Source organism: Chroicocephalus ridibundus, chromosome Z, assembly GCF_963924245.1.
Source record: "Chroicocephalus ridibundus chromosome Z, bChrRid1.1, whole genome shotgun sequence".
Lineage (NCBI taxonomy): Eukaryota > Metazoa > Chordata > Aves > Charadriiformes > Laridae > Chroicocephalus > Chroicocephalus ridibundus.
The window spans coordinates 45,524,201-45,550,220 of NC_086316.1; the positions used below are offsets into that span (position 1 = coordinate 45,524,201).

The 26,020-nt window shown below is 36.9% G+C and overlaps 1 protein-coding gene across 1 annotated transcript in view; it reads left to right on the forward strand.

Annotated features, from left to right (window-relative positions):
- LOC134508207 (guanine nucleotide-binding protein G(q) subunit alpha) overlaps positions 1-26,020 on the forward strand; it is a 133,253-nt gene that overhangs the window by 100,551 nt on the left and 6,682 nt on the right. Inside the window, exons 4-6 of the mRNA XM_063319451.1 lie at positions 7,054-7,182; positions 8,149-8,278; positions 24,759-24,912. Of these exons, the coding sequence (XP_063175521.1) occupies positions 7,054-7,182; positions 8,149-8,278; positions 24,759-24,912 (413 nt within the window). The remainder of the gene's footprint in view (positions 1-7,053; positions 7,183-8,148; positions 8,279-24,758; positions 24,913-26,020) is intronic.

The following is a 26,020-nucleotide window of genomic DNA, read 5'->3' on the forward strand; positions in this document are numbered from 1 at the left end:
GTAGAGGCTCAGAAATCCAAACCTCTACAGCAGTTCTGAAAATGTGGCCAATACTTGTTTACACTTAGCTTTGTTCACGGCTTGTGTTCGTACACTGAAAATTGATTCCATTTACTGTGCTGCTGCATGTTAGCAAAGAGGACGCTTGTGTCAGTTTTTCTGGCAGCTCTGTGAGGTAGGAAAAATCCTGCTACAGCAACTTTTAACATTTTGCATATATGGAGTTGAAAGGCAAGCAAGTTGTATGCGTTTCCAAAAATGTAGAAGAAGGCTTTTCCCTTTCAAAGCTTGTTTTTTGGCACATGGTCAAAATTACTGCTAGTTTGGGGCATTCTTATCATCCTGTTCAGTGTTTTGCTAAACAAACAAGCAAACAAAAAAGCTCCAACCCCCCGAAACAACACCAAACCCCAACAACAGTGTGGAGGGTAGCCCCACCCACTTCCAGAATAGCCAGGCTCCAAAGGACAGAGATATATCAAATCTTCTTCAATAGTTTTTCTAATTAGTCTTAGTTTTAGACTTTGGTTAGGGCTTTATTTTCACTTGTGCCATCACAGTATGTGTATGAGAGAGAACATTTTGTAGAGGATCATACTTATGAACTATCTAACTTCAAAGAAAATACCTTTTTTTTTTCTTTGCATTAAACCTGAGAGCTTTAGGGTTGATAAGATGTAAATGCTTATGGTTACTGTCATACTTGGAAAAAGTCAGCCGTGTGGTATCTGTCTTACATGTGGTTGAACACAGTGAAAGCATTTGCATACAAAATACAGCTGGTAAGCCTTGCTTTTAGAGCTGTGGTTACACTGAAATCCCCCTACAAACCTTATGTTAAAACAACAAACTTTGCAGAGTTTCTTGAGTTTTTTCCCATCCTTCTTCCCCTGTACTCTGATTCTCCCCGTATAGATTAAAAACCAGTGACGTTGTTTGCTGACTGGGTAGTAACAAGTCATCTTTACTGGTTGTAGTCTGACCCTTTTATCAGCACCAATAATTACCACTGTCTCAACATGTTTGGTTTTGTTACAGAGATTTATCTTGGCGTGTTTCTGGTGCGGTGCCAGGCAGATCCCTGATCCTCAGCAGTGCGTTTCAGAGTCACTCTGCGCCCCAGGGACTCCTGTGCTCACAAGGTCTCACAGGCAAACTCCTTCTAAGCACAGGGTTTATTAGTGTGCTAGTGAAGATTAATTCAGTGTCTTGCTACATCAGTTTTGCCTGCCGAGTTTGGGAGGAGTTACTGGGCAGTACTGATGAATAGAGCAATCTCATTTTTAACCTCAGAAAGGGAAATGAGTGTTACAGGTGGGTGAAAGCTGTAGCTTTTCTCCTTTTGTCTGCATATGCCTTAATGCCTTCTCTTGATTAATTCAGCTATACCCTAAACATAGTTTTAAAGTTACAGAAATTCATATTATGGAATTATTCCTGAGAAAATGCTACTTTATCACCTGATTACTTGCAACAAAAGTCAGACCTTAAAGATGCTGGAAAATAGTAGCCGATGGCTGGAGGAGGGTGTTTGTTTGAAGTGCCTGCCCCATATTTCTTCATGTTGAAGGTGCTTCAAGACCTCATTCACTGAAAGTGAATTCAAATAAGTTTTGATGGTCTGCCTTTGTTAGGTGATGTATCTTTGGGAAATTAATTAAGGCTGAATGTTGAGCTGCCTGTTCATGGTGACGGGGTTTATATTTAACTTCTTGAAGAAGGTTGTTGGTTGAAACAGCTCTGGTCTGCTTATTAAGGTTGGGAGTCTCACTTCGTTGCCTGATTTCTATAGGGGAAAGGCACATAGGAAAGCACAGAGCCAGTCAGTCTACACCCATGATCCCTCTCCTGCTGTTCATTTTGAAGCATGGACAAACAGTACCTTTGAAATGTGCTCTCTTTCCAGGGCACCACTAGCACCTCCATAGCCCGGCAGCTTCCCTGAAGCTGTCTGCAGGCTTGGACCTTGTCATAGGTGATGTAAAGCGCAATAAAAATAAGTACTTCTCTCCCAGTGCTGACTGGGAAACAAAAGGCTTCCTCCGCCTCTGGTCAGCGTGGCAGATCTCAAGCCTGCTGCGAGACGGTGGCAGTTTCTCCTGACGTCAAGGGAGGGCCGCGGCCAGCAGCTCATTAGACACACATCGCCTCGGTAATGCACCTTCTGCCTGTCACTATAGCAACCCCCTGGAAAATTACCTCAGCAGCCACTAAAACTCATTTTTACGAAACTAATTACAGGTATAATTAACTTTTTAAACTTGGTCTGTACTATAAATTTACTCAGACCTATGTGGTTTAGCTTTTCTTTTTTTTTTTAAAGTAATTTTATGCAATATTTCTTTTTTTTTGTTCCGTTGTATAATGCCTAGCTGAGTAGGTGCTGTTTGGGTGAGAGGCCACGTAGCTACAGTGTGTCTCATCAAAGTAAGACGTTTCTTAGCAGGTGGTAAAAATAAAGCTCAGAGTGCCATACAGTTGGGACCTAAACAGCTTGCACTGTTGCTGCTACCCATGCAGCTGAGTTCCCCGTGGTAAGGCTGGTGGTTACCCACTTTTGGACTAGCCCTCAGGACAGCTGCCAAGGTATTTCCAATATCCATATTGTTATCGCGATTTTAAATTTTGAAGTTAATAAACTGAGGAAACATCTGGTTCGGGCAATTGTTGGCAACACTCTTTTTTGTGGAAGTTCATGTTTATGACAAGTTTTGTGGTTTGTTTGCAAGAGTGCATGTGTAGCCGTTTCTTGTATACACTGAAGAGTTAGTTGTATGGCAGATGCTGATTGCAGTATTTGTGCATACATCTTGAGTTAGGTGCTTATCGTAAAATACCCTGTGCATATCTATTACATGCTTAAATTTTTTGTATGTGCACAGGATTTGTTTGCCCAGGTGAGAGACGTATTTGTCAGTACTTTGTTTAGGGCTGCATCAGATAAGTGCTTTAAAGTCATGGTGAATCGTTTTTTTAATACGCAGATATACAAAAAAAAGCAATAAAAAACTTCAATTTTCTTTCACTCCTTACCCATCTGAATTGTGTGACTTGAGACATTTCGCGTAGAACTGGCTTCATAAGTCCTCTTCTGGTTGCAGATAAGCCAGTGGAGGAAGTAACTCCACCCTGCTTTCCTGCTGGAGTTTACGGACTTCCCACACCCCAGGCTCTATCTGTCAAATAAACTAGCTTAATTTGAACAATTTTAATAGTGTTTCTTCACTGTGCCAAATCATTTTGACAGAAATGTGTTACAAAGCCATTGCACAAGCGAAGGAGCTGTCAGCTGGGGATGGGCAGAAATGCAGCTAGAGTGGGGCTTGAGCCAGCACACTTGAAGGTGGAAAGGAACTGGCATTAGCTATCACGTTTTGATTTTTTTATTTAAAGTTGCTGCTTGCTAAATTAATTTAAAAATAAGTAAGTTGTTAGTTTAATAAGGATGCTTAAAGCATATGCATGCAGTCCTGCATTCCCCTGGTGATCAGAGACTTTCTTTAAACCCCAGCTTTCATGTGGGAAAACAACCCTTTTGATATGAGGAAGACTTTAAAACATAAGCCTTTACTGTGACAATGAGTTAAATGATGATAAACCAAATAAATTAAATTCTAAATTTTCAATGTTACAAGGAAACGCTATAATAGTAATATTTGAAAATTGTGTATGTTTGTAGTATGTCTTTAAATATTAATAGTATTCCAGTTGTCTCTTCTTTTTGTGTAAACAGTCACCTGTATTCATTTATGTATTCCCTCTCAGCATTTTGAAACAGTGAGTCAACCCAACAAATCAGTTATTCAGAAAAATCAGACTGTCACACCACCCCTCCTAATGCAATCCAAAAATCTGAGAGAGAAGAGAAGAGAAAAAGTCTTGGGTTTTGTCGATGTAGTACTATGGACATAGAAGTATAGTGTTAGGCAATTAATACAAAAGTCTTGAGTGTAAATGTGCTGATTTGCTCCCACTGGCGTTTTAGCAATATTGCATCTGACTGAAGAGAGACGATTCATTTCTGCAATATATCAAAAAAACCTGAGATGTGATACAAAGCAGTGGGTACAATGGAAAAGAAAGACCCTGATGTCAATCCAAATGATACATGTTCTTACTCAAAGATAACAGATTTTTGTATTAATTGTGTTACTTTGTTTTAGAGGTTACATGAGTTTTAAGACACACTTAAAGAGTTTTTAGTGATTTTAGAGTATCTTGAAGGGAACTTTGTGTTGCTGCTGCAAGCAAAGCTTTCAGTCTGATTTTCAGAAACAAGTTTAATCCCCTTGAAATTCATAGCAGAATGTGAAATTACATATGAGGCCTACATAGGGTAGAAGCAAGGACAGGTAGACTGGGAGGAATACAGAGAAACTTCCAGAGAAACTGGGAGAAATACAGTGGCCAGGAACCAGATTAGGCAAGCTAAAGCTCAGATAGAATTAAATCTGGCCAGAGACATCAAGGACAACAAGAACTTCATATGTCAGAGAGAAAGGCAAAACTAGGGAAGAAGTAGACCCTCTCCAGAAGGAAACAGGAGACCTGGTCACCCAGGATATGGAGAAGGCTGAGGTACTGAATGACCTTTTTGCCTCAGTCTTCACTGGCAAGGACTCTGGCCACACCACCCAAGTTGCACGCTATCTGATCATATTTTGTCTGGGGTGCTCTTTACTGTTTTTGACACAGCTTCCTTGATTATGGGTTTGAATGTATGTTCTAGGACACTTCTTAGAGAGCCCAACATCCTTTGATCTGTTTGGTGAAGAAATCTGGGGAAAGAAACAGGACTCCATAAGGATGCACAAGGCCTCCTTGACAGATTGTATAGGCTCTGTAGGGTGCTATGGGTGAAATGAGCCAGAAGGTTGCTGTTTAGTAATTGAATGAGCAGAGGATGAGGAAAAGATAAGTATTTTTTAAGGATAAATTAATGCCTTTGGAACTTAATGACATCAGTGATTTGTATTAGGACAAAAAAAATACTCATCTGCCTGTTGAATGTTTTCCAGTGACACAAATTAGATTTAACTGTTTAATAACATCCTTTTGCATTATTGCCTTTCTAAAATCTGCCAGATGTGCATTACAGCGTATCTTAGCAACATGTGTACTGTGCTGATGGTGCAGAGGTGCGGTAACCAGGCTCACAGTGGAGACCACAGCTGAAGCTTGCCAAAGGAATGCAACAAGACAATTGTGTGAATGGGACACCTACCAATTTATTCAGTTAAAATTCTGCTGTTGTGAATACCACTGTAGCATGTAATGACCTGCAATGACCCTTCCAAAATACAGTCACCAACCAAAACCAATTTTTTGGGGGGTGAGAAGGAAAAAGAAGCTAGTTCATAGTCTTTCTCTGTTTCTTATTGTGGTAGTTACTGATTTTGTTCACATATACTTTCCCTCCACACACCCCCCAGCAAATTGATTATGTGCTTGTCCATTCTGCTTTTTGTGTAAAACACCTGAGAGCAGATGAAGTTCTGAGACTCTCAAGCCACCTTCTTCTTACTGGCAGAAACTAATCAGTGTTCTCAGAAAATATTTTCAGAGCAGTAGTTTCTGAATTATCTGTGATATAATATATGGTTCAATACGTCTTTCTAACTATGTGTAACTTTCTCACATTCAGTGTTTACTATCAGATTAATCTTTCATGAATAAAATCATAGTGAGGGAAATTTTATAATGTTTTTGGCTCCCTCCCAGACCTCACAAATCAATTCTTACATATTTTTGCTGTAAGGTAGAAATCAAACTGCTTTGTTTCTGTCGTTGTTCAGGATAACTTGCTCTGAAATCATTCAGAGCATCTAGAAGTCTAATTATTTTTTGTGGGGGTTTATTTGAAAAGAACATCTTCACTAATAACTACAAGGAAAGGAACACGTTCAGAGTTTAGTGATACTTCATCATCATTCAATAAATTACAAGACCATTGCTCTTTTCCCCTAGAATGAATGAGGGCGTCCGTAGGTTAATCTTCTCAGTGGCTAACTCTAGGTCATTCTTGTACTGCCAAGTAACGAAATGCCCAAGAACTTCATTTCCTGAAGCAGTCCTCCCAGGCATCTACCATGTAGGGAGACCAAGCTGCCTGATGCACTGATTTCATGCAATGTCTGGCTCCTGGACCCAGACAGGCTGTCATACACACATCTTTTTTGAAGTATCTCTTTTATGAGAATTCATTAAAACCTCCAGTACACCGGTGCTTTGTGGTTGAAACCCACCATTAAGCGATAGCAGAAGAGTTTTGTATTGTAGTTAATGAACCTTTACAAGCAATTTTATAGCCATTCTGGGTTGTTTGCTAACCAACCGGCGTGTATTTCATGAACTGCAGGTTTATTGATTTAATCAGAAGTTTCAGTGTGAATGCAGGACTTTCAGGCACCAGAGATCCCACTGAATAACCAGTGCTGCCTTCTGATAACAAAGTCCGGTCAGTTTTTTAATTTGTCAGTGGATGGGTTTTTCCTTTTTTTATTTTTTTTTTTATTATTTAATCTCCAAAGAGTACCATTTATCCTCCTATCATTTTATAACTGATAATGATCTATTCTATAGGAGTTCACTGTTCCTTGTGAGATTCAACATTTGTCTATCCATGTATCTGTGTAAACACTGCAGAATGAATATCACAAAACACGTTATGTATTCAAATGAAACTCTGCAATTTTATATTTTTCACACATTTTATAGTATTATTTGTCTCTAAATTGCCTAGAATTACTTAATTGAAAACTTCAAATCTTTGGGAATTTACCTATGAAAACCAACAAACTTGTATGAAAATAACCAGAATAATTATGCTACCCTTTTGTAGAATTTTCTTTGAAGCTATGAAAGTGTACAGGAAGGGAGGATGGAGCACATTTTTATACTTTGTCCCCTGTTTTATGCCGATAATGCTCTTTTTTCTGTTGTACTTTTCCCTACCCCACAGCCCATTTCCGTTCCCAAGTCTTCCTTTCTCTTTTCCTCAGTGGGATGATGGTGTCACTGTCTTGCATTCCTGTTGTTTCTCCCTGTCTATAGCTATCTTAATGACTTGGACCGCATAGCAGATTCCACCTATCTGCCAACTCAGCAAGATGTGCTCAGAGTTCGAGTCCCCACAACAGGGATCATTGAATATCCATTCGACTTACAAAGCGTCATTTTCAGGTAGAAAAAGTTTTAACACCCACGTGCTTTGTTTCTGTTGTTTCCTTTTACATTAGTAATACCATGTATAGGATGTTGGTTAAAAACGCATAAAAAGCAATTATTCTATGTTTTTAAAATTTGAGCTTTGTCAATATATTTTAATGTAATTGTCCACATCTAATAAGGAGCTGATGTTAAAGATGTCAAAATGATGACAGATAATTAGGTTTGTCTTTTTCTGAAGGTAGCTTTTACTCACAGAAAACCTGCAATTCATCTTTTCAATAATATATATCAAGGTTTCACTATGAATAATAATCTGAAGATAGAACCATGTGTCCTTGTAATTCATGTAAATTATGGAATACAAAGTTACCACTTGTGTAGTTGATTTTTAGAGAGAAATTACTGTCCTTTAGGGAGAAATCATCCTACTTCGGTGCAAGTACAGTTGTTTAAAAAATAACTATGCAATTGCAAGTTAGACACGTGTGTTCAGTTACACTGAGACATGGGATGACGTGGGAATGAATATATTGCAAGCAAATTAGAGTTTTAATTTTGGCTATTAAATTATTAAAAATACTGTGTTCTGTTCATCCTCTTAAAATGGGGCAGCTTTAACAAGTTGGGAATTTTGACTCTTGATAATTTGGGGGGGAAAGGGCAGACCACCAAGTCCATTCTGTTCACATCTCTTTCTGCTGAATACAGCAGACTCAACACATTGCCAGATCATGGCTGATAAGACCTTTGTGTCTCAGAAATCTGAGGGGTTTGAGACCTACAATAATTTAAACACAGAAAACACATCAGACTTAAATATGATTAACAGGTTCCATTAAACATCAATGGAAAAAATCACTAAGGAAAACAAACCAAACTGTGTTTCCAACTAAATTCTTGAATTTTGTCGTTGTGTGTGTGCTTGTGTGTTTATCTGTAAAGGTATTCATGGAGTTGATGTAGATGTTAATTTTGCAGAATGGTGGATGTAGGAGGCCAACGATCAGAAAGAAGAAAATGGATACATTGCTTTGAAAATGTCACATCTATCATGTTCCTAGTAGCTCTTAGTGAATATGATCAAGTGCTTGTGGAGTCAGACAATGAGGTAAGCAAGCTTCAGCAAAAAGCACCAGTTTTAAAGAAAAAATAACTTCACTTGTCCAATTCCAGGTGTTTTCCAAATGTGCCTACCAGCAGTCATACATAACTGCACCCAATGGAGTGAGAAGCACTACAGGGGTTGAGAGGGGAGGAGGGGATCAGTCTTCAAATATGGCAAAGCTGATCTGCTCCGTGCAGGATTCAAAGAAACCTATCTATTTTGTGTTGAAGGGGAATACAGTTGAATATAGAGAAATGTTCTTAGTGTAGCTATTTGTGCAGTTAGTGTTATGTAGCAGAGCCACAAAAATAGGTGGTGGAAATAAAGACAAAATTTATATATTCTATTCTAGAACAGACCCTAAAGTAGTAAACTTCATTCCGTTGACTTAAAGCATAGGATGTATATTGTGGTTTTATTTCAAAAAATAACAGAAGCAGGAAAGTGGATGAGCTGAGAGGGCAAAATACCCTAGTACTGAGTATTTTGAATGTAGTTTTACAGAGTAGGGAGATTATTTAATGTTTAGGATATTTTGTCCTTCCTGAGGGCTATTTTAAGTTTTTCATCAAACTTTTATGAGTTACTCACTGGCACTGTCCTATGGAAGTCTTTTAACACATACTTACAAAAGTTAGATGAAAAAAAGAAAATATTTGAATGTTCCTTATGGCTGCATCCATGTTGATTTCACCGTTTAAGAGAATGGTTGACATAACGAGGTAAAACAGGTGTCCCTGGACATTCATGTTTGTGTGCTAAACTTTTTTCAGGGTTCATTTCTTAATAAAGTCTGAGAGCTCTGAAAGCTTTTACATTTATAGTCTTTCCATAAAAGAAGAATATCGCTACGTTAGTTATATAATCAACTATATTATTCAAAGCTGAATTTACAAAAATTATGATGTAATCTGCACCAACTTCATCTCTTTTCACTTTGGAAGCTAGACATGTGTCGATAAAGAGGGAACTCAGTCAGACTTGCCTCATTTCAAGCCAAGCCAGAAATGTCTGGTTCTGTGTTTGCATTATTCTTTTGCAGCCACAAAGTCAAGACAGAAGTATTAAGCATTTTAATTGTATAAGTCAAAACAAAATATATTGGAAATCACATAAAGAAAAATTAGCTATGATAATTTTCAAATGCTATTCTGACTATGCAAAATAAAATTCCAAACTTCCTGATGTTAGCTGTTTATCACTGTTTTTTGGTTCCCTATTAAGTGTATCCTGTTCTAGTTAGATGGCTTGCTCTGGTTTGTCAGATAATTCCAGTGTGCAGATCATTACTTAGAGCATCCCTACTGTAGAAGACAGAGCAGTAGCTTCCTAGGCTAATCATGTGGTGTATGCAATATTTCTTAGTGTTCTTGTAAGCTAAAAGGGTTCCTGTGTTGTGAACTGAACAGAACATCTGGCTGAAGATTTTCTTTATGTTTTGGACTCTCCAATGACTGAAGTGATGCCGTTTGTGTAACTGCTTTTCAACTATTATGAAAAAGATCACTTTACTCATAAAGCTGTTTTGATTTTTCAAGTTTTCACTTTCAAAACACTTTGTGGAGGCAAAAGCTGTAAACCTTCTCGTTGTCTTGCAGATGGTACTTTCACCTCACTGCTGAACTATTTATGTTTCTTATTAACAACAGTGGAAAACGTCTGAGTCTTTTCATCTTTCAGTTTAAAATATGTTCATAACTGTAATTCAAACCAGTTTTTGTTTTCAAGTCATACATACGTACCCTAGTAGCAATTTCCAGCAGCCTTACGCCTCTGTTACTGTAGCACTGGGATGGATCCAAACTATCTTATAGCTAAGCATTCGTTCATCTGGGCAGCTTAGTTTTGGCTTTCAGCAAACTGTAGCCTGTCTGTCTAGATTTTGTTGGTATGCCAGAGCACTGTTTTTTTCCCTTAATTTTCCGTCCCCTGTATCTCTAAGCATTACAGTCCAATAACACGAGAGAAGAATGGGTTTATTTATTCTGCATAAAACACAGCATGGTTTGCCTGAATATGGGTGTGGCAGAAGTATGGGCAAAGGTTTTAAATGTGTTAGTTAACACCTTGAATTAAGAAATTTACCCCCCAGAAATATTTTTGTTCTTCAGTGAGGTGTGACAAGCTCAGTAGGGAAGACAGTAATTTAATTTGGAGACCTTGGTAATCAGTTAAGAGATACTTTTTGCACTTACCTTTAAATTATGAAACAGTATTAAAATTTTAGCACCAAAGTGAGAGAGTGTGTGTAAATGCCCTACTTTCTTCATATGTATGCCATCAGTGTGATACTATGATAGAATCTAATCCTTCTTTGATCTGTGTGCCTCTTACTGAAACGAAAAGATCTGACTCGACAACTTGCAGTGTTCTGCTACTCCCTTTGCATTGCTTTCATGGCCTGATTAAACAGTATGATTTTTGTTAGATGGCCTACTTTCTTTTTTCTAATTAGTCCACTGCATGTTATTGCCTGAAGTCTTTTTCCTCATAGTATGTTTTTATAAAAAAAACCCTATACTTTTTAATCATCTGTGGCATTTTTTTTAGTTAATACATTTTTTCATTTATCTCATTTTCAGGAGTAAACATAAATCTGTAAGAATTCTTATTTGCCACTCGGTGCATGTGTGTTTATATGACCATCATTACAAAACTGGTTTAGAGCCCTTAAGGCTCTTGATTTGTATTTCATGTAAATCCGTTTCTTCCCTTGTTTAGCTTATTCAGGAAAAAAACATTTGGATTATAAACCAGATGAGGCTATATTGAGTTGAGAAGCTTTGCTAGTGTTTCTCAAGGGCTTTTACCCACTGGATATATGTGGGATTGACCTGGGAACTGTTTCTGTCTTCGTGCCCTTGGAGGAGTTAAGTATTAAAAGTTCTGAGGAATGTATTATAACTACTCTGTAACGGGACACCATACATAGAAAAGAAGTGTTCAGACTGCGTGTTATTCAGAGTCCCGTGTACAGTGACTCTTAAATGATACATCTGTGAAATTGCACTTTCATGGCAAAGATCTGCAGCTCTAGAGTTGGGGGTTTCAATCATGAAGAAAACCGTACATGGCTGCCCAACTGTATTTTAACTAGGATCCTTCTAACAGGCAATACTCAGAAACAACGTCAGCTCTCCTCTAGACACAGTATGTGTCTAGATTCTACATAACTAAGCATCTGAGTTTGGCGCATAAATACAAAGCAAAAAGAATTGGTAAGGACAGTATATTCAAAGATACCTTTCAAAAATTTCAGATGATGTATTTTTGAAATGCCTTTCTCTTCCTAAATACATGTAAAAGGAGAGATAGCTAACTGTTCCAAATTCTGCCCTTAATAAAACAGCAAGTCTATCTAGATTCATTGGTGGAAATGAGGGCAAAATTTGATCCAGAGGACATAATATACTAATGACATTAATAGTACCGTAAATTAAGTAAATCGTCTCTCAGTCTGATATGATGTGACGAAGGAGAACATGTTATAAGTTAAATTATCAGATGTTTGACCTTATAACTTTTTCAGAAAAGTCTGACAGAATTAGAGGTGAGATAAAAAATGAAGGAATCATCTCTCTGGTAAATTAATTTATGATGTATTATGTCCTCTAGGTCAGGCTTTTGCTCTGAATTATGCCAGCAGATCTGGAGAAATTTGCAGCTTTATCATAAAGCTAAGTTTAGAACTTTTATAATTTTAAAATCAACTTGTTTTCTTAAATAAAGGATTTTTTCTAGATGAAGTGTATTAATCCATATTCCAGGATATGCTGCATTTAAATATCACAGGTAGCTCTTCTAAACAATGAAAATCTCATGGTCTTAGTATAGTAAATGCAAAAACAAATTCCAGCTTTGTAAGAGAGCCAGTAATCACTTGCAGTTGTAGAAGGACTAGAGACATCACAGTATACCTGTAAAATCTAGTTTCATAAAAAAGAGGTTTTCATTATCATTGCAGAGCTTGTTAAGTACTTGGAAATGGCAAAATAAAGGACGATATTTATTGATGCTTGTACCTACTTTTCTTCCACATTAGCACACTGAAAGTTTTAAGGCGTATATGATTTCATATAGCCTGTATTACGTCTATGTTCTTACGAAAATGTGGGCTTTTTATCAGTAGAGGTCTTACTTTTTCTCTGTTCCCAGAGGAAAATCAGAAAAGACAGGGTACAATTTCCTCAGTTCAGCTAAATTAATGGATTAATGAGCTAAGTGAAATTTTGACATTTTTTAAACTATGAAAAAGCAAATAGTGCCTTTCCTGAGGTATCATCGAAGGCTACAAACCTACAGAGGAATTGGGCAGCATAAAGTATTAATTGATAAAAGATAATTTTTAGAAGTAAATCAGTATGAGTATTCTGAATATCCATTGCACAAAATTAATTTGGGGGAAAATCCCAGATTAGATTATTTTGGTCAGAGCTGATGTATTTTGGTTTTTAAAAAAAAAAAAGAAATACAATTGTAAAATGTGAAGTTTTAACACGATTGGAGATAAGTGTTGCTAGTATTTACAAGTAATATTCCTTCCACTTTGATTTTTGAGTAGGGGATTTCACTAATGCCCAGCGTTATAAATAGATATTATGTATCCTATTACGTACAAAAATCTTAGATATGTATCTCTATGCCTTAGGAAACCAATAGTTTTTTCATTATTTTACTTGCTAAGCAATTTCTTTTCATTGATAAATGAAACCACGTATAAAAGAATCACTGAAATGTCTCTTCCTTTGTTAAAATAGTAACATTAATGTAACTTTAAAAGCTTTTATTTCATAAGTAGCTTATGTGCTGGGTTTTCACTGACCTTGAATGACAAAGCAAATAGAACCAGTTTTACTGTTAAGGTCAAATTAATTTATGTATCTTATATAGACAGGTTATTTGCAACCCTTTTAAGAGGTTTATTAAGACCCATTGTTGGTTCTTTTTAATCAGAAAAGGAGGAGATTCTTGTCAAGCATAGTACTTCTTTTTTAAAAAAAAAAAAGCTGTTGTTTTAAAGCTTTTTTTTAAGCTTTTGTTTGGTTTTTTTAGAGGTGGATTTTTTTTTTTTCAAAGCTTGTACTGTGTCTTAATAAATTACTTGATGTAGCTGCAGCCAAAATTATTAGTTTTAACATAATTTGTAACTGAATTTCTGTTAAACCAGTATTTCCTTCCCTTCCCTTTAATCATCAGAGTTGTCATCCGATTTGCATTAAAAGTTTTATAGAAAGTACCACCTTCTTATAATTCACGTACTTACAGATTTGATCCCAGATTATAGTCCTTGCTGAAAATGTTTCTAATATATGAGGCAGGCTGGAACAGCTTAAGAATTCTGAGGTTTTAAAATAATAGCAAAATTGATTCCTTGGCTTCAGAAATCGTAGATGCATGCCGTTACTTCCCGTGTGTTCTCTTTTCACACATGTTAAACTGTTGTCTAGGATCTGTGATCTTGACAAATGCCATATTGCTCACGGACATCCACAGAAATGATTCTATAAAGATAATTTTCCTGGCTTCTTGCTTTTGCCTTGTGTCCACTGGCTTTTACTTCCTTACAAATGGGACCAAATGGTTTGTCGGCTCTAAGGACCTGCATCATCTAAGCTGATATGGTAACCAGATTGAATCTTTTTTGTGCCAGTCTTGATCAGTCATTTTTGAAACATTTGAATAAATACTTTTGCATGTGTTACCATTCTCCTCATTCTGAACAGAGAGAGTTCCCCAGAAATTTGCCTAAACCTGCTCCATTGCTGCTGTGTCACGTACAGTGGTGTAGCAACCAGAGTTGTGTGAAGACTGCTGCTTGTAGTGTTGAGAATTCTGCTGCTATAACTTGATGCTCTCTCATTCAGCGTTCAGCGTTTTGAGTTTATGAACTTTTTAAATCCGTGGCTGTTACTTAGGACCGAAGTGCAGCTCTGATCCCCCATCAAGTCTTCTAGGTTTCTGAAATGCGAAATAGCAGTTTCGTTTACCAGTAGAAGATGTTTGCATGGCACAAGCAGTAGGAAACTATTTTGAGATGTGAACAGAACCAGTAGATCTGGAAGAGGCTCAAGTAATGTTTCCGAAAGCCATTGCACAAACCTTGCAGGAATTCAACGGGTTACTTAGTCAAGTGCAACAGGAGAGATGGAAGGAAGATGGGAAATGTGACTGGTGGAGTCCCTTTGGAAGCAGCATGGAGTTAAATAATCTGGGAAGAAAGTTGTTCTTAAAAATGCTTTATCCAAAACATTACCACCAGGGGATTATTAAAACTGTCTAGTGACTTAATAGTCTGTAAATACAGTGACCCTCAGTAAAACTATGTTTAGCTTGTTATTCATACATCATGAGGGCTGAAAGATGATAGCTACATATGAGTGAGAGATGTAGAATTGGTAGCTTAGAGGGTTAGGGTCTCCATCCTGGAGAGAGATGTTCAAAGCTCAACTGGACACGGCCATGAGCAGCCTCATCTAATGACAAAGGTAGGCTTGCTGGGGGCAAGGAGTTGGGCCAGATGACTTCCACAGGTGTCTTCCAACATAAATTCTTCTGTGATTCTAAGTAGAAAAATCATAGTTTGACAAGTGAAAGATTTTGTTTGTTTGTTCTTTTGGGGACCATCTTTGTGGTCATGCCATAAGGTTTTGCCATAGCTTCTTTAAAACCCTGAAGGACCCTACTTTTTTGACGGCGGATATCTGAATAATGTAGTTAGCTTCACAGTACTTAATTGGCGTTGAAGAACTGTCTTGCAGTTTTATCAAAAGTAGCACTTGGATGAAGGCAAAACAGAATATTTAGAAAATCGGGGCTTCAGTACCTCGGATACAAGTGCAAATTGAAACCGAAGGAACTTTGTAGGGTGGTTTTCTCTGATGTTTCTGTGCTTTAATTAGTAAATAAAGGCACTGTGCAAGGATGTCAGTTCTGTTGATTGACGGAAAATTTTATTGTTCTTAGGTTGTTCCAAGTAGAAAGCATCAACATTGCTTGGTTTGTTAAAAAATATTCCAGTTAAAGTCTAATGTATTAAAATTACATGAAAATAATTACATGAAAGCCAGAGTAAGTATTTTTACTGTGAACTCATTTGTGTGTGTATACAGGTATGTAGATGCAGGCATACATGCTCATGCTTTGAATCCAGACAAAATACATCTGGAAAATGGATGAGTACCCAAAGCCTAGATGGAACTTCTGTATTGTTTTCAGTGGGATCTGTTAAGGGGTGACAAATTGGTACAATGTTCCATTTGCACTTTCTTTTGATGTTGGACAAAAATAAGAAATGGCAAGAGGCCACAGAGTTCAGAATACTTTCGCTCTTTATGGAGGCAATTATCTGAAGCACGCGTTTCATTTTTTCATCTAAACTATCTTGCTGTTCACATCTGGGCATGCTTCCACTTCTCTTGCAGCACTTTATGTTCCTGATTCACAGGCTAGTCCTACATGGCTTAGCATGACGGCTGAAAGAAAACAATGTTGAGATCAGAGCACTTCTCTTTTTCTGCATTGTGAATAAATACAATACTTTAGTTGTCTGTTTTTTCCATCAACATTCAGCAATCCAGAACAATTGAGCATAGGGCAGAGATAATATGAACTCCCAGATAGAATTAAAATCCTCAAATGGTCTTCATAATTATTTAATAATGTTATTTCCATGGGAAATAAAATCTCTGGAACTCATTGTTTATTTGGAAACTACAGAAAATAACACATTAACCACCTGTGCCAAACATTGTTGCTGTATGTACTGTATCTGTTCATACCTGTTCACACATAACGCATATGTATTTTCTATTTAGTTTGTGGATAAAGAACCTTTCAAATGTAAAGTACCAGTACCGGGAAGCATTTGCATAAGGAAGAGCCAGAACCTCTCTCTTTTGTTAAAGTGGGTGGTTTGTAATGGAAATGGGAGGTTGAGCGATTGTGAAGCCGCCTGCAGAGGCTGCCAGAAACGCGGCTTGTAAATGTTGCTATTGGCAGCAATTGCTGGCATAGACGACTACCACTTATTTTTTTCAATAATGAGTGTCAAAACTGTCCAGAAAAGGGCCTTTTCCAAATGACAATTTAATTTTAAAATATTTTCACCCATTTTTTTTCTCAAAAATATGTAGGTATTCATGAAAAATGATTATTCTGGCATTCATGTTATTTCATCAAAACTAATTTAACAGTCATATTTTATTTTAAAAAATATTTGACAGCAATGTTTGGCCCATGTCTTTTAAACACATTTTGGAGCACTTTTTTTTTTGGACAGTGTTTGTGTGCTTTGATGGTTGTTGAACATGTTGATTCGATGGATTCCAGATTTGGTTCATCTGTCCCTCTACTGGGTACGTAGAATTGCCATATACTTGCGAGTGCAGTGTTGCAAATTTAAGTTGTTGGAGAGGTGAGAGTTTAAAAATGCAGTTCTCATCTACAGAGATGTCTTCCCAGTCCTTTACCAGCAGCTTTTTTTTGTCAGGCTAATTTGCACAAAGATTCAAAACCAGTGAAGAAAATGAAGGAATTATTCCTGAGCTCTGTGTTTGAAGTTGTCTCTTACTGCATTTGAGTTATTCGTCGAAATATTTGTACGACCATTGCAGTTTTTTCTAGATGGCTAGTTACAGCAGTATAGCTGCAAGATTATATATCATACTGATGGCAAAAATCTGAAGCGCTTCCAGTTTTGATACTTTATTTACTTTTTTACATAGTGGACAACTCTGCGTTTACCTCCTACTTCCTGATTACCTCTGTTATTTCCCAACTTTCATGTAGCAGCTCTGTTAAATTTCTAGCCAAGGAATACACCGTAGGTTTTTCTGTGCAGCCAGGCAGTGCTTCTACTTAAATAATTGCTGTAACTCTTACTTGGAAAATGGAGACATTCCTAATTAGCATAGGCTTTTGCACAAAAATCATTCACATGCACAAGGTTTTGTCAGGTAAAATAATAGAGTCCATTACTGTGGTACTGAACAACTTAGGAAATATTAACCCCTGCTTTTTTTTCTGAAGCTTTCTTGCATCAGTACCTCCTCTTCTACAGTTAGCGTTTCTGAACGCCCATTCACTCAAATAAATATCTGTTACCAGCATAAATGTAGTTATATACGCAGTGCAATTTGTTGACTGAAAAATGCACCTTGTGTACCTCCTCACTGCCTTCTCTCTCATCATTTCAACAAAATTCAGTCCCTCAAAATTAGTGAAATCCTAGTTTTGTTAACAGATGTTATTTAAATTACTAACAATTTTTAAGATAAAAATTAATTACTACATTTTTCATTCAATATGTAAGTTGCACTATGCCCACTAGATGCCACTCTAGACAATCATAAAGGCAGTAATGGGTGAAACTCCGCTACGCTTCTGTATTGTTTCAGATTAATACGGTACTTGGTCTTTTCTGTTCAAAGCACTATGTTTGTTAACTGGGAAATGCTGCTTTCCCTTCACTGGGTACCAGCTGATACAGCTTTCAAATGCTATTTTAGCGTTCTTCAGGTATTTTTCAGGATTTGACTTTTTAGAATCAAGTGCTTATAAATTTTGCCAATTCAGTTATTTCTGTAATTGCAGGAGTAATTGTATATTTTTCCAGAGCAACAAATGGCAAAAAGACGTTCAATATGTAAGTCCAAACTAGAGTAATTTTAACATGAAAACGGAAAGTATAGAATTAAAAAAAAAGTGGAAGGAAATATAATATTTTTTAATCTATTAAAAGATGAGGAAGAGTAAGAATTTGCATTTGGATAAAAATGTGAGAAATCATGGCTTGTATGTCTAGTTATATTCATGTTTTGTGTTTAACCGTCATACAAAATCTTTGCAGTGTAAAAGCTTTTATATAGCAAGAGGTTCATGGCAGAATGAAATTTCATTTTATTTTTATTTATGTTTCATAAAAATATGTTTCTAGTCATAAAACTGGACAGTCCCATGATCTGTGAATAAGTACAGTGGGTTTTTTTCTTGGTGTTTGATAAGAAATTGTAATAATCTTTTCCAAGATTGTAGGATCTGTTTATAGTTAACAAATTTTCTCTTCACTTGTGGAGTTTATCACCTGTATTTTTATTCTGTGTTTCATAATGGTATTTTTACATTGGACTGGTGACTGTGTCAGGCTGTGTGCAGGATGGGGGAATTTTACACGGGCATCTGTATATCAGAATGAGAAAAATGGAGTAATGGCTGGATATCAATATGTCTTTATGCAATTTGGGACTGACTGCAGACATAAGCAAAGCAGGGAAATTGCCCGGGCCAGCAGATCTTGGGGGTGGTGAAAACAAAGATCCCGCTGCTCATTTTCCTTGCGCCAGCTGCCTGCAAAACCAGGGAGGCCACGACGAGCTGTTGCTGCTGTCGGAGGGGAGTTGCTGTGGAGGTTGGCATCACTGCTGAGGGTGGCTGTCAGCTACTGGGAAAGCCTTGAGCCAGCTCCAGCTGCACATTTCTGTACATTAGTTATTCACAAGTTTCTTTCAGCAGCCTTTTCCATTGAATCTGAAATAAGATTTTTCGGCAAGCAATTTGGGGAGGTAGAGCTGGCTCATAAAATCAGATCGAGTCCTTGAACAAACTTGAACAAACTCTTAAATGTTGCCTGCTCCCCACTGTTCCTGTCCTCTTTTCAAAGAGCCTCACTGTCTTGCTTGGTTTGGCAAGGCTTCCTTCGCATTGCATCTGACAGAAGGTCAGATCCCCAATGTTGGCTTTTTTCTATACTCCTTGTAATCCTATCCCTATTTCCAGTAAAAATATTGTAAGGTGAAACTGTTTCTTACATAAGAAACAGTGCATCCTGTTAATGACGAGTGTTTTTCAGAACAGCAAGTAGCTGAACAGTTTAATCTTGTCAAATATTCTTGAATTAAACTGATGAAAAATATTATGGCAGTGATGTTGTATGTATGTTTAATAAAGGAAAATGGTGAGCATGCAATGGTATGAGCTATCATTAGCAACATAAAACCTGCTTAAGAGAAATTTTAGGGAATAATAAGCAGTATTGTTGGAGTAGTTACTTTCATTCTAAAATTAAATAGTGAAGCCATGTTAGAATGTTTAATCTGTTATGGTAAATCCAGGAACCTATATTGCTTTATCTGCTCCAGCAGATAAAACCTACTTAAAATTCTCTAGGCCATCTTTCAATTCCTGCAAAACATTTAGAGTACACATCTGAGTGATGAAGTATCAGTGTCTGTTCACCATCCTTAATACAATTCCCTTCAGTTTCCCTCTGAAATAATTGCAAAGGGTTTATAAATGCAATTTCATGACCACATAAACTGTTGGGAAAGGCATGAAGGGCCCAGAGCCAATATCGTATGAAGACAGGGTGAGGGACTTTAGTCTAGTGAAGAGGACACTAATACTTGCCAGCAAGTATTTGAAGAGTTGAAAGTGTGCCATGGAGCTGAACTTTTCTAGGTAGGCGATATAACAAATTGTGAGTTGGGAAGTTCAGGCTGCATCTTAGGAAACATTTTTCCCCGGGGTGTTCAGCAGTGGGATCAGGGAAACCAGAGGGGTATTGTAATCTCCATCTGTACAGGCTTTCAAGACTTCCCAAGACAAAGCCATGATTGACGTGTTCCCATGTTGTGAGTAGTCCTACTCGAATGAAAGACTAAACTAGATGAACTCTAGAGGTACCTTCCAGCCAACACTTCAGACTCGATACTCTGCTGCTGTTTCAGTGGTGTTTCAGTGGAAGATGTGTGACAGTCACTGTGAGCACTTACAGCTGTTTACATTTAAACAAATAAAAGGTAGAGTTGTTACTCATTCGTGTTATGTGGTGCTTAATGGTATCAGCAGTGCAGCAGCAGCCCTCCTGATGTGTATGTACGTAATCATGCTCTCTGTGTTCTCTTATATTACAGTAGTAACTGCTGTCATCCAGTTGCAGTGGTTTTACCACTGGTAGACCTAGCCCTTACTCAGAAGACATCCAGCAGCCAGACCCTGAATGTGTATTGGGTAGGAGCAGTATTATTGTTATATGAAAAATCTGATGTTGGAACTAAACAAAATTACAGTTTCTAATTCTATAATGAGTCATTCCCGGTGAAATTAAGGCAAAATTCTTCTCCAAATATAAGCGTCCCGGTGTCTTAGTGCAGAGAATGTAGAAGTTGCCTCTTAGGAAGAGCTACTTAGAAGAGCGTATGTGGTACTTTACTACTCCTTTCCTAGCAGAGCATCTGATAGCAAGATCTTGACATAAGCCTAATGATAAGCAAAGGAGTAGCTTTGCAGAAGTGCATGCATATTTATAGTTAGAATTGTGCTAAAGTACTTTGCTGAATCCAGCTTCTTTACATGTTAATAAGAATTTATATAAGAAATAATAAGAAATTCTTCTCTTAATGTTCATCTTCAGAGCTTGTGTTGGATATTTATCAGCTACCCCCACATACGTTGACTGCACTTGCTCTTCATTATAATTATGCTGAGTTCTTTAGTGACAAGTTTAACAAAAGCAGTCCTTAAATTCAAAATACAGATTGAAGTGTTTTCCTAGAAGTTCATCACTTTCCATTAGTGTTGAAGCTGTAACATTTCATCTCTCTGCTTCTTTTGTTGTGCTTCTGCAGCCTTTTAAACTTTCTGACTCCTCTGTTAAAACTAAGAAAAACAAATGGTTTGACTCAATGTGTGGGATAATTTCAAAAGGAGAAGCCAGAGGCTGCTTCTTTTGCATACATACTAATTTCAAGTTTACAGTGCCAGCTTTTGTGACACTTTTAAAAAGTTCTGAGTTTAGTACATATTCAGTGAGATCCTGTCTGTATTCCTCTTAAGGATATGTAAGGGGGAAAAGTGTTGAGATTTCCCATAATTCAGGCAACTGGTAAGCATTTCTATTTAGTTGCTAAGGAAGGACTCAGTTATGGAAAAACCACTCACCTGAAAGTGGGAGTTATAGGAAGCGGTCAGAAAAGATAGACCCTTTAGGTTTTATTATGTTATGGCTACACATCAAGAGAAGATACAGATATGGTCAATACACAGTATCTGTCTTCCCTTTAGGGCTTGTTAAGTGCTTTGTTTTCTTACACTTTGGTAGTATTCTCCATACTACAAGTGCAGTTTGTGGCACTAAGAAGCAGAAAAAATAGTAAAAATACCCCAACCTGACTGTCAAGTTAGGATGTCTATTAACTAGGTTTTTTCCCCCTCCTCTGAGTCCCCTTGAGTTTTCATCTATGATATTGTTACTAGGTCTATGCGTAATGAAGTTAAAAAAGAACTGAAAAAAACCCCAAAGCCCCAAGTTAGCATCAAATTATGGATTTTGGATTTCCTTGGTTTGATCTTTAGATGTCAAAACTATGATGGTAATGTGACACATGACTGCAATAACAGCCCTGTAATTTATGATGCTGTCAGATACAACTGATATTTTCCGTTCAGAGGATCCGTGTGGACAATACAAATGCTAAAATAAGCAAGATCTGTAGAAAGAGACAATAATTTTATTAGACCAGCTGGTACAAGCACAGAAAATAGGCAAGCCCATGGACAATTCCTTCATGATATCATTGCATCTAAGATTAAGGTTTGCTTCCAGTGAAATAGCATTGATCATAGCAGTCATTTAGTAATATATACATAATGCTATGTATGTCATGCAATGAACCGAATAGGATTTTTTTTGATTAATAGCTTTACAAGGCTTTGCTAGACACTTGTTAAATATACAAATTATATGAAATCTGTATGGAGTCCCTGGAATTGACTGGTCTGACCTTTTAAAGTTCTAGCAGTACCATCTTACTACACGTCTTTTGTGAAGGCATATATGTCTGTGGAGAATTGCAATGTGACATACGTTCAGAGGAGATAACCAGTGATATCCAAAGTTTTTTCCGTGCTTCTGTTGCAAGGGCAGAATGTGGCATTGTGTGGTCATTTCCTTGTATCATGGAAGGATCATGGAAGTTCATAGACCTGTCAATTATAGATCATAAGGAGAGTGATCTTTTTCTTAAATGATTTGGGCAGCTTGTCATGCTTTGCCAACTCCATAGAAAATGTGTCTGCAGTCTTCCTGATGTCTTACTCCCTGCTGTTGCTTCATTCTGCAGTTGGAGATGTGGTAAGGGCTGTTCTGTAGTGATGTACATTCTGAAATAGTTCCTATACTGAGATAGTTACTGTTCCTCAGAGCTACCATTTGGTGCCCAAGACTTTACTGTCGTACCTTCCCAATATCCTCATGGGGAAAGATCCTCATACCGTAAGAAACAATTCTACTTCCATGGGCTCTGGCAGTTTTTTATCTTTTGGGGTTTTTTTTTTTTCATTTTTTATCATTTCCCATAATTCTCTGACTTCCAGTTCATTTTGTTCAGGACTGGATGATTTAATACAAAATTAGCAACGGCAACAGTCTACTACTGTTGCCTCTTTAAAGCCGATTCTCCCAGAATCCAGAATAGATTCAGATTTGGTCTGGCTCTTCCTGGAAATATAGTTAACTGGATGGCTTTGGAGGCAGGTGGCTTCTGTATGAAATGAAAATTTGACTATACTAATGAATACAGTGAAGTGAATGAGGGTGGGATAATCTGGTAGCGTTTCATTGACTTCAGTTACTGACATCCTGAACTACGTATTTTTTCTAAAGCAGTTGAACATTTCTTTCATTTGTGTTAGGCTGCCTATATTGACCACTTCTGTAAATTTCTCAAGGTTGTAATTATTTCCTTTGCTATAACATTTTTTCTGAAGCAGCTCTTAGTAGTATCCTTTTTTGGCATCCCAGATTGGGTTTGAATTAATTGAACTATCTTTCAAATCCTGGAAATCTGCTCTATCTCTGATGTGTTTGTTAAGTGGAATCCTTCGTAGATATCTCGTCAAGGAGAGGTTTAAGTCAGATGCCTCAAATCAAGTCCAAAAGGACTTGAAAGGCATTTATAAATTTATAGTAGGAAAAAAAGTGGCTCTGTGAATGCAATTCATATTATACAGAATTCATAATTAATATATACTACAAGACACTCTTCTTACACCGAGGACACAATATCTTATTCTTTATTGTGTATGTCTCCTGGTATTTTTATGATACACAGCACTTGGAGAGTTAATGTTTTAGCTGATGGGATGCCAGAAATTGTTTTAGGCATAATATCAGTGTAGCTTTAGTCTGCATGCCTCTTCTGCTTCATCTTGTTTGGTATGCCTTTCAAACAGAAAATGAAAATGTGCTCTGGGTCTAATAACAATGTTTGCAAAACACAGTTTTCTTAAGCTTTCCTGGAGGAAGGGTCATGAATTTATCCAAACTGATTTATTTATTTTGTCTTTGCAATTCTGTGTTATTTATATGGAAAAAAAAAATTGCTTGAAGATTCTGTGGTGACATAAGAGACCAAACCATCACCTTCTACAAAATCAAATTTTTGGTGGTTTGTTTGGGTGTTTTTTTGTTGTTTGTTTGTTTTAAAGTTCCTATTCATGTTTATGTTGGTCTCTTTAAAATGCAAAACAATGCAAGTAAAGATATATTTATTGCAAAACTATCTGAGTTACCTGACAGATTGTTGTATGGCTCAGCAACAGCAGAATCTGCAGGATTCACGTCCTTGCTGTTTTTTTCTGGAGCCCTGTTTGGTGGTGAAACAGGTTTTTTCATGGGGCTGCATCTTTAAATAATAGTCATAAACAGAGTAAGTTCATTCCTTTGTTTTGAACTCAGTTTGTTCTGACTCTATTAACCACATCATGCCAGCCTAACAGTTCTTCAGAACTGTGTAAAATCAATGACAGAAAAGCGTTACAAATAGAACTGTAGGCTTCATTTACATTTCAGCTATAATCAAAGTGGTTTTCAGGAGCAGTTAAGCAATTAAAGCAAAGGCTAATCCAGTGATGTTAGAAACAAATTTAGCAGTTTACAGATTTTTAAGATTTTAGGTCATAAGGCGTTGGTGTTGACAAAGTGTTCTCAGATTCTAAGTTTACTTGCAGATTTTAAAGCTGATTGATCTCTTTCTAAGAATTATCTAATTCTGCATTTAAATTTCAGGAAAAGTCTGTAGAATAAATAATGTTCTTAAACCTTGAACTAGTTAGTATGTCTGGTTGTGGTATATTTGACCTACCATGAATCATATGCATTTCAGTACCCACCTGTTTGTTGGCTGGTCATAACTGTGTGATTTCAAGCTTTCCAAATGTACCTGTCACAGCTTTCATGTTCATGTTCTGTGTTTTAAAGAATATTTAACGCTTGAGGAGTTGAATGAGCAGAAGGAAAATGCCTGCATGTTTGATTTCCTGCTATTTATTGTTTGTAATATAATAACATGAACCTTATATATTGGTAGGAAGGTGCAAAACATGAAATGGATACATTTAGAATATAAAGAGAAATTGCATTAAGTTATTTTTAAAAAAATTTTTAAATTATTTTCATGGCCACTAATATTCCGCTTTTTTATTCCAGAATCGAATGGAAGAAAGCAAAGCACTCTTTAGGACAATTATCACATATCCATGGTTCCAGAACTCTTCGGTCATTCTGTTCTTAAATAAAAAAGATCTCTTAGAGGAGAAAATTATGTACTCCCATCTAGTTGATTATTTTCCAGAGTATGATGGTAAGTATAATGACATCAGAGCTCATACTCTCTTTACACTGCAGTAATGACAAATTGTAATAGCCTTGTCCATAATGTCCAGATAGATCCTTTGATAGATTTTATTTTATACTGTAATTAACTGTGTGTAGGATGGCAGAACCTTTCATGGGAAATGATTGCGTTTTAGATGAGTATTGTCATATTAGCAGTGTACCACATGGTCCTTTTTCGTAAGTTGGAGTGCAGGTTTAAACTGAAGTATAAAAGCTAAAAAGAAATAAAAGTGCATTCCTCACTTTTACGTGTTGTCTCCCATAAACCTTTTTTTTTTTTGAGATTTGGTTTTGTGTAAGGCTGAATATCTGAGGGGATGTGTCATAAGCTCTCTGTGGCACTCACAGAAACCAGTACCACTCCTTCCACCCTTTTACTGTACCTGTACCTTTTTTTTCATTTATTCTAATTTTACATGATTTACATGAAGCTTAATGTGCTTGTCGATAAAAAAAAAAATATGTGGAATGTACAGCTGTTTCTACTAAAATTGTACTTTTAGAAAGTTCTCCTGAGGTAAAAAACTAAGTATTTTGAGGTAACTGAGTAGAGGCCTTGGTAACAGAGAAAAATCAAACTCATATAACAAGAGGTCTAAAGAACTAAATGCTCCTATTTTTAAATAAAGAAAATCTGTTTTGTTCCACCAGGGAGTGAATACAATTTGAAAGCTGAATAAAAGATTAAATTTCTCATGTTCAAATATGGAAAGTAATAATAGGAAAAATGTACATTTTGTTTCCTGTTAAAGGGGAAGGAAACAGTGAATAGCCTGCAGGTTCAGACCATATTATTTATGAGTCACTGTAAGTTTAGTTTCATAACGCTATGCAGAAGAGAACTGCCAATTGAATAGAAATATGCTCATTCTTTTGAGTACTTTGTATGACAAGTTCCCTAGATGACATCCCTGAAGGTGAGAAGACTCTACAGTCTGCTCTGTTATCACCACTGAAGTGGCAGTAAAGCCTGTGCTAAATGCTTGTCCAGAAAAAACAGACAAGACTCAACCACTTACCTCAAAGAAACCCTGTTTCTCCAGTGATTTGCCATTAGTGAGGGGAAAAAAAGG